Source organism: Alosa pseudoharengus, unplaced genomic scaffold (genome assembly GCF_046254945.1).
Source record: "Alosa pseudoharengus isolate Yale_2024_CS ecotype anadromous, Long Island Sound unplaced genomic scaffold, YU_APseudo_1.1 YU_APseudo_1.1_scf_1, whole genome shotgun sequence".
NCBI lineage: Eukaryota > Metazoa > Chordata > Actinopteri > Clupeiformes > Clupeidae > Alosa > Alosa pseudoharengus.
Window position 1 is genome coordinate 55235405 of NW_027468564.1, and position 14311 is coordinate 55249715.

At 43.5% G+C, this 14311-nt stretch overlaps 1 protein-coding gene across 1 annotated transcript; it reads right to left on the reverse strand.

Annotated features, from left to right (window-relative positions):
• Nucleotides 1-1553: 1553 nt before the first annotated feature.
• On the reverse strand, nucleotides 1554-4737 carry LOC143113621 (neuronal pentraxin-1-like). The gene is made up of 5 exons (XM_076275455.1): nucleotides 4312-4737; nucleotides 3682-3889; nucleotides 2636-2880; nucleotides 2320-2499; nucleotides 1554-1775 (listed from the first exon to the last, which is right to left on the reverse strand). The coding sequence occupies exons 1-5, from the start codon at nucleotides 4729-4731 to the stop codon at nucleotides 1554-1556; spliced, it is 1275 nt and encodes a 424-aa protein (XP_076131570.1). The 5' UTR covers nucleotides 4732-4737.
• Nucleotides 4738-14311: the final 9574 nt, after the last annotated feature.

Below are 14311 nucleotides of genomic sequence, written 5' to 3' on the forward strand. Positions count from 1 at the left end.
CGTTGAAGCAGACAACGAGAACAAGTAAAGTAGGTGCAACCCGTCATTGCATCGTCCTTCATCCTCTGGCGTCTACCACGCAAGACAGTCACAGTGCAAGTGGCATGTACTGAACTCTTCTGTGTGTTTGTAATTCGTGTGCTATGTTTTCGTGTGCTATTTTGTGTGCTATGTTCACTGTTTTGCGAGACTATATTCTGTGCATTGCATGTTGTGGAACTGTTGCAAGGTGTCTCTATAGTGACTGGCTTTAGGCTCTAGCCTAATGGGACTCTGCTGCTGGAACTGATGGTGTAATTGGGAGTACTGAGGTGATAGGCTTTTGGCATTGTCGCTGTAGCCAATGACTAGCTGTTGAGCTTGGGTGTGGCTTCACCTGTCCACCTGGAACACGATTTCCTCTGGGTTGTAATGCTGGAGCCAATCAGGGGAGTCCAAATACCCTTTCTTGCTGCCAGTATGGGGAGGACCAGACTAGGAGAGGAGCACCAAGGGGGGGCATCTGACCGCTATTCCCTTTGGCTGTCTCTAAGGACCGGTTCCCTTTTGTTTCCAGAGCCAAATGAGGATGCCAAGGGGCTTGTTTGACTCCAGAGGGCTCGACAGCTGAGACTGGATCTGACCTTGTGGTGTTCTCATTTTCCTGGTCAGCAGAAGGGAGCTGACCAGGATGGACTCTTTTTCTCCTTCTTGGACCTAGGACTGGGGGCAGGTGGCACAGGTTGTGCTGCCTTTGTCTTGGACAGGGGACTGGTGGGCTAATGCCACTTTAGTGTGCTTATGCTGCTGTGTTGCTGTGCTCAATTAAGTTTGATGTGTGCTTACATCTACTGGGGTTCTTGCACGGATCTCACTTGTGTGCTCCTGGGTTTTATCGTAGCTTTCTCACCTTAGTACCCAGAGAATCATCGGTAGGGTGCTGTGCTGTCCTGCCTACCACCTTGGCCAAATCTTTGTATTAATAAACGAATTTATGAACATATCTGTCTGCTGTGGTGCAAATTGGGAGGTCTAACCAGTTCGGGAGTTGTAGCCCCCCCACGACACAAGTTCCGGAGAGGTTGGGGTGCCATTAAGTGCAGTAATGAAACTCTTTGTAATCTTTCTCAGATACTGTCCTTTGGACTGTCGGCTTTGATCTCTGAATCAAGAAGGAGGCGATGATTTCCGCACTGTCTTGAGATATTGTCCAACGTACAGTAAGGCTTAAGATGCCCAGCTGCCGGTCCAAGAAAAAAAAAGCGAAACCAAAGCTTGAGTGCGTTTGCAAAAAAAATAAAACGAACTCCGAATCAAAAAGTAATCAATACCAACACTGTCTCACTGAGGTTTCCAAGACATATGACAGGAAAATATATTTTTTTCAAGACCAAAAACGTTTGTTTGTTTTGCACATAAATACTTAATTATGTATAGAAATCCCAGCTTTTCGCTTACCTTTTTAAATCAATGTTAAGTTTTGTTCTTTTTTTATCAACGTCAAATGAAGACAAGAAAGACAAGCTCAGAAACACGTATCTCGTACTGGCGTTTTCTGTTTGCCGTAGTGCAGTTCAGTTGAGTTGACGACAAGGCTCAAACGGCCATTTCGTTGTTCCACCGAATACTTCGATTTTGGCCTCCGACCATGCAAAGACGCTTCCCACCTGCGCTCTGTTGTTGCAGGTGGCCAGGTTGTAAATCTCTCCCGTTGACAGCTTACGGTCCCACACGTTAAAATTGGCCAGCTCCCCAACAAAAGCTTGTGTTGCATCGAAGCCTCCTCCCAGTGAATCCTACGAGGTCCAAAAAATACAGAAATAGTCAGTTAGGCATCCGTATTAAAGAATCATTCCAAGTCAGCCGTCACCATGTCATCATTATACGTTTGATTTTACATAGATTAGTAGTCTATACATAGAGGTGCAAAGCATGTTTCATTCTTCTATATCGTTGTAGGGTAATGCATCGTCCCAGACGCATATAATGAGCGTTGAGCTTCTTCTGCTAGGGGATAGATAGGCTACACCACTAGATGGTCAAGTTATCGCAGTTTTCCTTTGCTTAAAATTCTTAATTAGATTGCCAGGTTATCTGACAGCCGCTTCAAGGTCTAAATGATCTAATTACGCAGCGCGAAAAGCGCACGTTCTGAACATGAATATAATTCCCTGCCCTTGGGTATCCGTTATCAGATGTCAGCGTTCAGAAATAACGTTTCACATTAGGCTAAAGACACACTGACATTTTATATACAGTAATCAGATTCGGGAGGAAAGAACGTATCCTGGAGCAATGTAAGATATCATGGTAAAGATATTCACTCTCGCCATCTCTCACCTGCTCCTGTCCTAGAACAAGCACTCCATCCGGTTTGATGGGGTGGTAAGGGGCCAGGTTTTCTCCGTTGCCACGCAGCACCCCGTCCTGGAAGGCTTCCCACACTCCGTCTCTTGTAGTCCAGGTGACACAGATGTGATGCCACTTGTCATCGTTAATTTGAAAAGGTAGTTTTGCCACCTGCATTAGAAAAGGTGTTTGGTGTGGTTAGTGGGGTACTATGGTTAGCATGCTACACGTTCAAACGTGCAATAATATCTCTTTAAGGCTGGCCTTTTATGTCCTTTTCAATGTATACACATTTCGCAGTGATTACCTTGTCATTGATGAGAATTTCCATAGGGTTATTGCCCCACTCAATCAAAACCAGCTCGTTGGCCTGCCCCGGGACCGCGTAGGAGAATGGAGTGCCAACGCCTGGCGACGCACTGGATTTGATCCACATGCATAGGGTGAATGCATACATCTCCGGCAAACTTTTCTTGACCTTCGCATACATGTAGTTGGTTCGGAGAGGGAAATTGAGTTGGAACTTGTCCAGTGGTCTGTTGCCTTTTGGACCTGCAATCAGTGGTGAAAACGTACAAGTCTGTCAAGCAAAATTGCTTATGAGTTGTGGCTCACAGATTTCTGTGCATGGTTTATTATCCACCAGGAATATCTATGGCAGTCCAGTACCATGCTCTCAAATCACGGTCAAGTTTAAACTACCCCCCCCCCCCCCCACACACACACACACACGCACACACTGATAGATAATAAGGTTATAGGCGGCAGCAGCAGACGTGAGAGCGCGCGCTGATCCTCTTTTCTCCCTTGCTTTCTGCATTCCTGAAAACATCACGCTTGCCTATGAGTGCAAATAAACAGCGCGTGAACGGATCCACGAACTAACTTCCATCGTCCGCCCAGTGCTCTCAGTTTTAGAATACTGTGAAATACATCCTGAGATTAAAATAAAGATTGGCCAAAAAACGTCAATGCTGGCTTTGTCCGTGGCGTTTGGTATGTATATCAAATCCGCGAGAGAGTTAATGTGAGGAGAAATATGCAAAGCAATGCAGCTCCCCTCCCCAACCGCACAGTGTCCGCTGCGACATCGCGATGGGGCAAACATGCCTATAACTTTCGACATATTTTTACGTAACATATTGCATTTTTTTCATTACTATTTTAGAATTGTTCTTGCTAATATTGTAGTTTTAAAAGTAGGTTACACAGCCAACCCATAAGATATTACGCATAAATACTATTAGCGATGCCGATGATAACTATGCTACTTGTACTGGGACATGATGCTTTTGCTCTGAACACATTTCGTTGGCTTTGAAATGACTCTCTCCACCGCTTCTGAGTACTCACTTTTTTCCAGATCTGTAATTCTGTGGTGGATGGAGGTAAGAGTGGACTCTACTCTGTTGCGCTGGTCCGTTTCATTCCTCTGGCCAGTTTTGCCCTCTTCCAGTGTGTTGACCCGGGACAGGACCTGCTTTTCCATGTCGTCTATTTTGTTCTGGAGCAGGTCTTTCAGACTGTTCGTCTGCGCTGTGCTGTTAATTCTGCTGTATTGCTGAGGGATAAAAAGAAGATGCGGTCAGAGGATGAGACGAATTAAGGAAAGGTTGTAACCCTAAATAAATAAACACTATTAACACGTGCAAGGTTGCTCCGAGGCTAACGCCAGATTAGCGCCTTTAGGGCTTACTGTCTTGGGTTGCTTACAAACATTTGCATTAAGTCACTAAATTTACCAACCATGAGGCCATCCGCTCACATTGATCGGCGAGGTTCTACCAGACTGAAAAAACCCTTTACTTTCTACTGCTAGGATAGCTTTGCATAATTGCCGCAGTAGTCGGAAGATAAGTGGCATTCAATATATGACCATCCTTGTCATGCTGCATGTGTTGAGCCAGAGAATAAAATCACTCAGCGTAGCAGACGGTGAGAGAACACTTCCCAATGCAACGTACAATAAACTTAAATACATACCTCCAAGTTCTCCAGTCTCTGTTTAAGGGTTTGCAACGTCTGCCCCAGTTGGGCCAGAGTATCGGACGGACCCCGTGATACATCCCCCATAGTATTTTTAGAGCCTGGTTCTTTTCTCCTGCCCCCTACTCCGGGCTCCGGGAGACTCTGACTCTCACACCGAGTCAACTTGGACGTTAGTTCCCTGATCGTCTCTTTTTGGTTCATGATAATCTCTTTTTGCTGAAGTACGGTTTCTCTCAACTGCATGACGGTGGTCTTCAGATCCTCTGCGGGGCCACTGTTCTGCATAGTGGCTGCGCACAAGTCCATATCCTTGGGAACCGATGTGCAGATGAACTGCGTCTGTCCGAAATCTTGCGTAGACCCCTCCAGAAGTACCAAAGAAAGTAAAAACAATCTCCAAGACATCCCCTCCATAATGAATTCAATCTTAAATTCTTGTTCAATCCCCTTGTCTGACTTATCTTTCTCGGTCAGCGAAATGCGCATAGGAGTTGCTTGTCCGGTTCAGCACCACGGAGCTGTCCACTGAAACTATGGCGCTCTATGCTGCGCGTGTCCGCATTTATAGAGCTCAGCAAGAGTAGCGCGGGCTCGCTGCATCATTCCAGGGAGGAAGTAAGTCCCCGCCGTTTAGTCGTGCACGCCCTCCTTCTTAAGGTAGTGCACGATGTGTCTGTAGATAGCGGAAGTTGACCGTATCGACAATCATTTATGTAATAGTGTTGCATTGCTGCCTGAACAGAACAATGCAATCTAGACTGTACATATCCTGATTTATTGTAGACAATTATTATTTAAATTACTAATGTAAAAAATAACCTTATCAAAAATATGCACCTCTGACATGTGAAGCTCAATCTTACATCTGATAAGCTAGATCTAATAAGACTATAGAAAACCACATTTTGACCAGGTTGGTCTTTGAAAAATGGTCATTGATTTTTTTTTGTTGTTGATCAGATAACATTCATCTATCCTAGTGTTGTCTGTGCCATAGGAAATACAAAGAAATATGTTTACTTTAAAACCAATGAAGCGTGTCTACCTTAAATCTAACCACACCCATGATCATAGCTCAACCAGCGTGCGTGGTCAGTGCAAGTACCCGGCTCCTCTTCAGTTTACTCTCTTGTCAAGCGTGTTGTCCTTAGGCCGCTGAACACTTCATTTCTAATTCTGACCAACGCACTTGAATAAACAATTTAAACTTTTTTTTTGTTTTGTTTTAGGTTTACATTTGAACTCTGAATACTTTTTTCCCAATATAACAGTTGAAGCTTAGTGACAAGCGCAACATTTACCTTCAATCAGTCTTATATTTTGGTTATTCCTATCGTCTTTTTGATGCTATTTCACATTATTCAAAGCATTTAGGTGCTGGAAGTGTGGGGAGCTCAAAAGGGGCAGGGGCAGTGGAAGAGAGAGGTAGGGTTCATGTCCATCTCTGAGTCTGCCGTGCCTTCATATTAGACTGTCCTCACGGCAAGTTGAGTGGCACGTTTAACTTCAGGGGAAATCATTTGCATTTTGAATGAGCTCACAGGTGGACTACAATCAAACCTTATCGATGCAAACCTCACGTTGTGTACACGTACGCATGTTAATAACGAATGTGGTTTGACTTTTTCATGTTTTGACATGAGTCGCAAATCCCCACAGATTCTCAGCCTCCAGCGCGGGAGAGGAAGTATTCCTCTCTCGCTATCTCTCTCGCAAGTTGACATTTAGTAATGTTGAATCACCTGAGGGCGCTGTGAAAAATCTGCCGTCCGAAAAGTGCAGAAGAGATACAGTATGGGACTTCTTTTCCGTATTATTAATTTAACAGGTTGTTGCGTAACCACTCTCTCACTGAGTGGTGTCAATATTTATAAGTTACACAGTGTATGAAACGCGCAAATCGTCACTGCAATGTCATTGTTAGGAGATAGTAGTTGAATCTGTATGAAGAAAATCTCTCTCTCTCTCTCTCTCTCTCTCTCTCTCTCTCTCTCTCTCTCTGTGGGATTGTCACCCACTACTTACTCACCCAACACACTGCGCACAAAATCTTTCACAACTCGTGTAGAAAGCATTATAAACGCAAAACATCTCTCAGACTTGAGAGAATTTCATTGTTACATAAACGTCTTATTAAGTTATTCTCTAATTTCACTCACACATGTAGGCCTATGTGCGTATGGAATTATTAGTCTTGGCAGTAGGCTAGTGACCATTCACTTAGAAAAAGTATGTGATATAGTTGGTCGTGGTTAATTTGTTTCATTATTGATCCGAACATTCTAATCAGCTAGGTGTCGAGCTCCAGGCAACGAACGGCCAGGGTAATAAATGGTTAATGTCTGTGCGTAATTGCTGCTTGGAGAATGAGCCGGAGAAATAAACCAATCTCAGCAATTAAGGCGAAAGGGATGTAGGCTTGCCACTGATAGTCATACCCTTGTTGCTTGGATCAACATCTTTATGTCATTGACCTCTACAACCCCGATTAAGAATTTGCACCGATATTATAGGCTATACAAATGGCACGCCTCTATGCTTTAGATACGCATATAAATAACGGAACGAACCAGGAACCCTTGGAGCTCTCTAAAGTATGTCCAACGGCTTGGCCTCTTATTAATTCAGCGCTCCATTAAAAAAAAAACAAATCGCCGCCATATGCTGCATAAATCTTTCAATCTCTATTTTTCTGTTTGTTGTTCACTATTGGGCGTTTATTGTTGCTTGGCCAGGTTTGTGCAGTTTGGCAGTGCTAGGTTTAATAAAAAAGCTTCTTGCTATCCGCCGATTTGGAGCAATTTCTCCAGTAATATGATTAGTAACCTCAGCTCGCTTTTTTGCTGGGCCTTTGCAGGTTTGGGAGGACAATTGTTCAGATTTGCTGCTTTGACTGCCAAACTCTTTCCCTCGAGTAGGCCTACAGAGACGAAGAATAGCCTAAGTTTGATGATGAAAGGGTCATTTAATACAATCTAATGGGATAATTTCGTGAAGGTGTGCGCCTGCCTTTTCCCTTTTACAGGCCTACTAATCACATATGTTGTGTTTTCTCTATCATTAGACCAAGCTGTGAGAAGTGAGAAACTTTTATTGCCAGTTTTATTCCCGCATTCATTTACTCCGTTACTTTTCCTATCTGGGCCCACTTCCCCGAAGGCATCTTAAGCCTAAGAGCGTCGTAAAGTCCCTCTTACGAACGTCTTAAGATTTGCCGACTGTTTCCCGAAACCATCGTAGCTTAAGAGCGTCGTGAAAACACTCGTAGATCTACGAGTGCTCCAGAGTACTCGTTACCGGCTAAGAGCGTCTTAACAGTACTTCTCACTGAGGTCACCAACAGGACATACAGAGGAATTACAATTTAGAATACATAATCCAACTTACGTTCCCATTCTTTATTGTGTTTACCTGTGATGAATCAGATTTTAGCGTGCAAAATAGCCTACATTTAATGGTCATAATAATGTGATGAAAAGCGGACAAAAATGCAATCAAGTTATGAAACGAGACGTTGCCAGAATAGTTTGACATTATCTTTGCTAAGTGAATATTTTATTAGGGACCGTTCGTTATTTATAAACGGGGTCACCGGAGGGATTTTGAGTGCTTCCATCAAAAGTTACATGACCCTCCCCTGACTGCAAGAAAATTTCCAACGACCCTCCAACAGTCTTTTCAATAAAGACATGACCCTCCTCGGCCAATCGTCGATACCTAGCGATTTGGAGCGCTATGAAAACACATCGATTTAAGCAATCGTTTTAAACTCACCCTCTGCTTTCTGATCTTACACATCACACTTCACCAAGATGGTGGCCATTTCTGTAGATTTACTCACTAACATTGTTGTGGAAACACAATAGGCATGGAAACTAAATGCACACTTCCTGCAACTGCATTAGCCTACTTGAAATAATTTACTCCTCTAGTAAGTATTCACATGAAATAAAACAATAAAACATTGAGACCATTCAACAAAGCACACTGGGTAATAACAAATTCAACACATGAACTTGTTGCTATGGACTCGTCTCTAGTCATTGTAAAGCTGCCGAAGCTGAACATTTTCCAAAACTCAATTTCTCAGACGAGCGTCAATTTGGGAGCTTGCTACACTCCTTCCTTCTCAAATGACTTGAAAAGACCGTTTGCACAATTTCACAAATAATCACAGGGACCGAAAAATACCTAACATGCCAACTTTTTCCAGGTTTAGGCCTATCATTTTAACTTTTCCCCGCTGTCTTGCCGTTTTAATATTTTCCCGTAGAATATCCCATATTACTGTAATACTCTCATAACATTAGTCCTGCATTCTGGCCTGTCTCTGTGTTGTCCTGTTGTTACCCCTTGCCCTTCCAGAGAAACAGACAGGGATGGATTACTGCACGGGCCTACCGGGCCCAGGCCCAGGGGCCCAAGGGGTCAGGGGGCCCTGAAGCCCAAGCCTTTTTCATGGAATCATTGCCTCAATATCAACAAATCAGGATGTAGGCTATGAATCTGATTGAATTTAGTATTGACCATCCCCAAAATGCACCAGAATACAGGAAATCACATCAAACAAATTAAACCCCCAAACCCCCCCTTCCACATATACGACAATAAGTGGGGGGCCCTTAATACATCTGGGCCCAGGGGCCCGAAAGTTCATAATCCGCCCATGGAAACAGATGTATTCAAATCATCGTTTTGCTTGCTTGAATGCGAACTCAGAGTGATGTTAACCTATACAGTAGGCCTATTTAAGTTAACGACGTGGTTGTTGTGAGAGCACGATTCATTGGCGCTTGCAGTGTTCGGCCGTAGGCTATGTCTACGTGCGCACCTAGGCTAAAGAAATCCCCCTGTATATTCACTCCAAGTTGGCCTACCATAACTTACCAACTCTAGCCTACACTGTAGACCATAAACTGGCTATTTATATGACCAATGCATTTGTATTCTGTATTCTGCTTTATGAAGCAGAATTACGCACTGCTACTTGGAACGTAACACATTTTTGTTGGCAGGAGAGAGAATGACAGCGATTAACAAATTGCACTTGTTGCTGGTTACCAATAAATAGTGCCTACTATATATTTTTTTTGCAAACTACAAAAACAGAAAGGATGGAGACAGCAAAGCTAGAGATGGGCAGGAACAAGGTCAATTGGTAGAAATGCTTGTCAAAACGTTAGGAGCTGGATGTGTGGATGAATGAAGCACAAGTATGCTTTATAAGCATGCACACTGTTTAAAGTTAGGCTAGGCTACACGGTAAACTACAAGTAAACCAAAGTTAGCTTTTTTAGGGCTGGATAAAGTTGACCAAATGGATATAGGCTGTTAGGCGTGAATAAAGGCTACTTTGTTGCTCCAACCCTTCCAACGTTAATGGGGGCGGATGTTGACATTTTCCCTATTTTTGCGTGAGAAACCCGGGAAATCTCCCTTATTTTTATTGTTCAATATTGACAGAGCTATGGAACGAAAGAGAACGTTATATGGCGACAGAAATCAACAATCAAACAAGCCACTTTGATTTTTTGCTGTTTTCATTAATACAAAAGATGGGTGACCCCCCCTCCTAGACAAAAAAAAGTTAGGTGACCCTCCCCTCAACAAAGAATAAAAAGACATGACCCTCCCCTATTTTCCTCCGGTGACCCCGTTTATAAATAACGAACGGTCCCTTAGGCTTATGAGGTAAAAAGCAGAGAAAGCAACATGTGGTTTAGTCTGTAGCCTACTGCATCAAAATCTAAGCCTACACATTCCTCTCTTTCTTATTCGACTTCTTTCTTATCTTCAAACGTGTTATTAAGTGACACCGCGAAAAATTATTGCATGGTGCAACAATCTAATTTTAAATAATTACAATTATTTATGTCTGTGTGTGGTACTTTGGATGCTTACATGCAGATGTCAAAGTGTTTCTATTTTCGTATTGATGTGAATTAATGTGTAGATCTGACGTTTAAATGGTAGGCCTATAGCTGTGACGTGCAGTCACCTGACATCACCATCAAATTAGAGGATATTTCAGAACTATTAACGTGGACAGCTCCCCCTAAGAGCATCTTAAGAGCAGTGCACGCGCGTTCACGCTATACGAGCATGTTCGGGAAACAGTCGGAAAAACCAAAAGAACGATCGTAAGATTAATCGTAGAAAACCCTCTTAAGAGCGAGTCTCCGTCGTTATCGGGAAACTGGGCCCTAGTAAACAGTGTGGAGTTTTAGGGCCCGAGCACAGGAAGGTGCGAAGCCCTATTGTTTTTCTAAGGATTATTATTATTATTATTATTATTATTATTATTATTATTATTATTTTCTTCTTTTGGGACCTTACTTCACACATCTACACTGGATCATACACATTTTAATGCTTTTATTTGGACCTTAACACAGGAGAAGATTCACAGATCCAAACATTGAAGGAAGGAAGTTACACACTTCTGATCAAACACAGAATGCATTGTGCTATTTTCATTCTGAACTGCATGATTATGGGTAAACATGGCATCGTCGCTTCCAGATGGATAAACTACCTATTATTGCAGAAATGGAGCAGTACTTTGCAAGTTTTTTTGCAATTGGCAATATCATTAATATAAATAGTGAAGAGGAGAGGAATCCAACAGGCACAATATTTGGTGGAGAATTACTTTTGTTTTTGTTTTGTTTCAAGTTTTAAATGATACTTAGGTTAGACTGTACATATGCACACTTATTTCTAGCAAGCACTGAGCTTCTACAAAACTACATCCATACATATACACAACTGGCTACAGTAGTCACATATCTGCAAACTAACCATTGCCACAGACACACAGCAACAAACACAACTATGGTAACTACAAACACATCTTCAGACAACCAAAACACATCTAGCTAACAAAGCTGCACATTCCACCTGAGTCAGCCAGTCAGTCCGCAGTGGGAGCAGGGTGGTGTGTGTGTGTGTGTGTGTGTGTGTGTGTGTGTGTGTGTGTGGGGAGGGGGGGGGGGGTGCAGGGCATTTCTGGGGACCTGGGAGCCAATCTATCTGTAATAATCAGTCTCCCTGCAATTCCCCTGAATAATGCATCCCCTTATAATAGAACACACTTTGTTAATGGCAGAGATAGATCAGTATCATTTCGCACATTGGCACTCCTCCGTCCTCCCCTCCCCTCCCCTGTGGTCTTTGCAGGGCTGCGGATGCCATTAAATGAGAGTTGGGGAAGGGAAGGGGAAAACTCACAAACAAGCAGACTGGCCATCTTCACTTACTGTTGGATCGGCTGGGCCAGGACTGCACTGCTGGGTGGATCTGGTGCAAAAACAAATGGCTGCCCATCATGTAGTTCTGAGCTGAAGCTCAGCCACTCACGTTGGTCAGCGTTGGAGTGCTTAACCCAGATCAGAATCCTACATCTAAAAGTGTCTAGTCTACATCTAAAAGTCCTTTACAGTGTCTTAAAACATAATACTGATGAGTGATAAATTATCTTGTGTAATGTTTCTTTTGTCACCTATCCAAGGCTAACCTCCTTAGCAGCAAACCTATCATTCTATTTATTAAAAAAAAAAATATATATATTTGCCTTTATATTAATAGGACAGTGGAGAAAGACAGGAAGCGAATGGGTGAGAGAGATGGGGTGGGATCGGAACATGACCACAGGCTGAAATCGAACCTGGGGCCTGAGGCCCAAATGAGATACGGTGCTGCAGCTCCTCCACAAACCTATCATTCGTCAGTGCACCTTATTGTCATCATGTCCAAGCTGCCCGGGCATGGTGGAGTAGATTTTCCCTGGTGGGGAATGAGTAACTGTGTTATGTGAATGAGCAGGCCGTGGAAATCGGACACACTAATTTCTGGCAGTGCTCCCTGCCAGCAGAACAGCAGTGGCATGATGGGAAACCCACATGTGGCGCCTGCGGGCCCATTTAAAATGCCACGGACGGTGCCGGCTGGCATGGTGCTCTGTTCTGGTGAGGAACTTCTTCCTCCCCTCGGTAAATAACCAAGAACGCAGCGCTCGGTAAGTATGAGACGAATTACATAATACGTCTCCTGAGGTTCTCGGATTATTAGTAACAGTTTGTCAAAGCACCTGCCCAGGAGCGGCGTCAGGTGAGCAAAGGTATCAATTACAGATGCCCTCGGAACACTGCTGGCTCAACAAGGTTGTGTGACCCTTCAGGTCACACAAAAAAACTGCCCTACCTGCACGATTTTCAATGGAAGCAGTTGATGACAGTGACAAAAACGCCCCAAAGACAAAAATGCAGCATTTATTGTGTAGGTGTGTGTTGTGCTGTTGTGCTGACGAAAAAAAAAATGCTTATTGTGTTCACAGATGTCTCACTTTTTAAAGTTGATGACATGCTCTTTTATCTTGTTTACCTCAGGCGAGTGCTATCATTTTAATTATGGCATTACAGAGGGGTAGGATGTTCATCTCTGTCCCTGGGATTGTCATCTCTTTTATGTTACAGGCTCTAACCGGATCAACGTGAACAATATGCACAGATCCGCTATTGTGTTGTTGCCAGAGAGTTTGCTTTTCCAATTACTGCTCTTAACTTCTCAGATCAAAGCTTTGGCTGCCAAGGTTGGTGAGTATAAAGACATGCTTGTAGGTGTAAGGCCTGAGTGTGTGTGTGTATGTGTGTGTGTGTGTGTGTGTGTGTAGGTGTAATAAATGTTTAAAAGCAATCTCTTTTTCTAACCTGTCTCTCTTCACACTTACTTGGAATTTTGATTCCGACTCCCAGCACTTTGTATAGTTTTTTTTGCGTTATGGAAGTTCAGGGTAACATTCCAATTAAGCCCTCGGAAGACACTGTCAGTGCAAGGTCATCCCAGCACTGTGTGTTTCAGGCCTACATTGATATTGCCATTTATAATGTAAAACAGTCGCCTCTGGGGTGGAAACCAGAATGTCGGCGATGTGAGCAGACTTCACAAAAACGAGCAAACCAAACCCCTTGAGAGGCCTGGTTCGCTGAGCCCGGGGGCAGGCATATTGCCGGGACCCATAAATGTTTCAAAAACAGGCACACATTGTGAAATACAACGCAAAAGCGAGCACCAACCACCAGCAGAGTGGTTTCACAACTCCTTATCAGAAAACCTGTGAGGAAAGTGAGCGCTAGCATCCATCATGTAGTTGGCATTAGTCATCCAGTACATCACCTGTTGCCGCAGCCAGCGAGCCATTTGGGGGTAATTCACAGTATTTTATGCGCTGCTATTCATTCCTGTTCATAACTGACAAAAGTCTCTGCTGAGGCTGTTTATGACATGGAGCCCGGCCGCACCTATCACAGGAGTTTGATGGATGTGATGATCGACTATAAACAGTCCAACCCCAGCCCCCGTGCCATTTTGGAGCCAGAGCTCTCTCTCTCTCCAACTGTTGAAACAGTAATAAGCTGTTTCCCATTCTCGGGTTAATGAAATGAGCAGAGGATATTGGCCGCCCTATGTTGTCTAGATTTTCTCGAATTACATAACTGAGGAGAGGATGCTAAATTAATCCAATAAAGTTCGACGTTGGCTCCAAAAGCGCCATTTCATCTCCTGAACCTCTTTGCCCCTCTCCCCACCACCACCACCACCACCACTGGAAGGTCCAAACGTGCAGTTTTGGAGGTCACTATGACATGTTGTCTCTTTTGGAAATCCTGTGCACTTCTACAGTGCCCATTTTACCTGCCCTGGAAAGTCATTCACGTGGCTGTTAATCATTCTAGACACAGAAAGTCATCAGTCAAGTTTTCCCCCTTTCCGCTTCTACTTTGATCTTGGCCAGTATAAGCAGCAGCTCTACATCATTCCTGCTTGTTTTTACAAAGATTATCAGTTAATCATTTTCCCTCTCTCATGTTGGAGTCAGTCTAAATTAATGCAATACATCATCTGATGTTGTTTGCCTTTGCATAGTTCTGGCAACATGGCCAATATTTTGACAGGATTATCATAGTGATTGGCGGCTGTGCCCATGACAACGTTT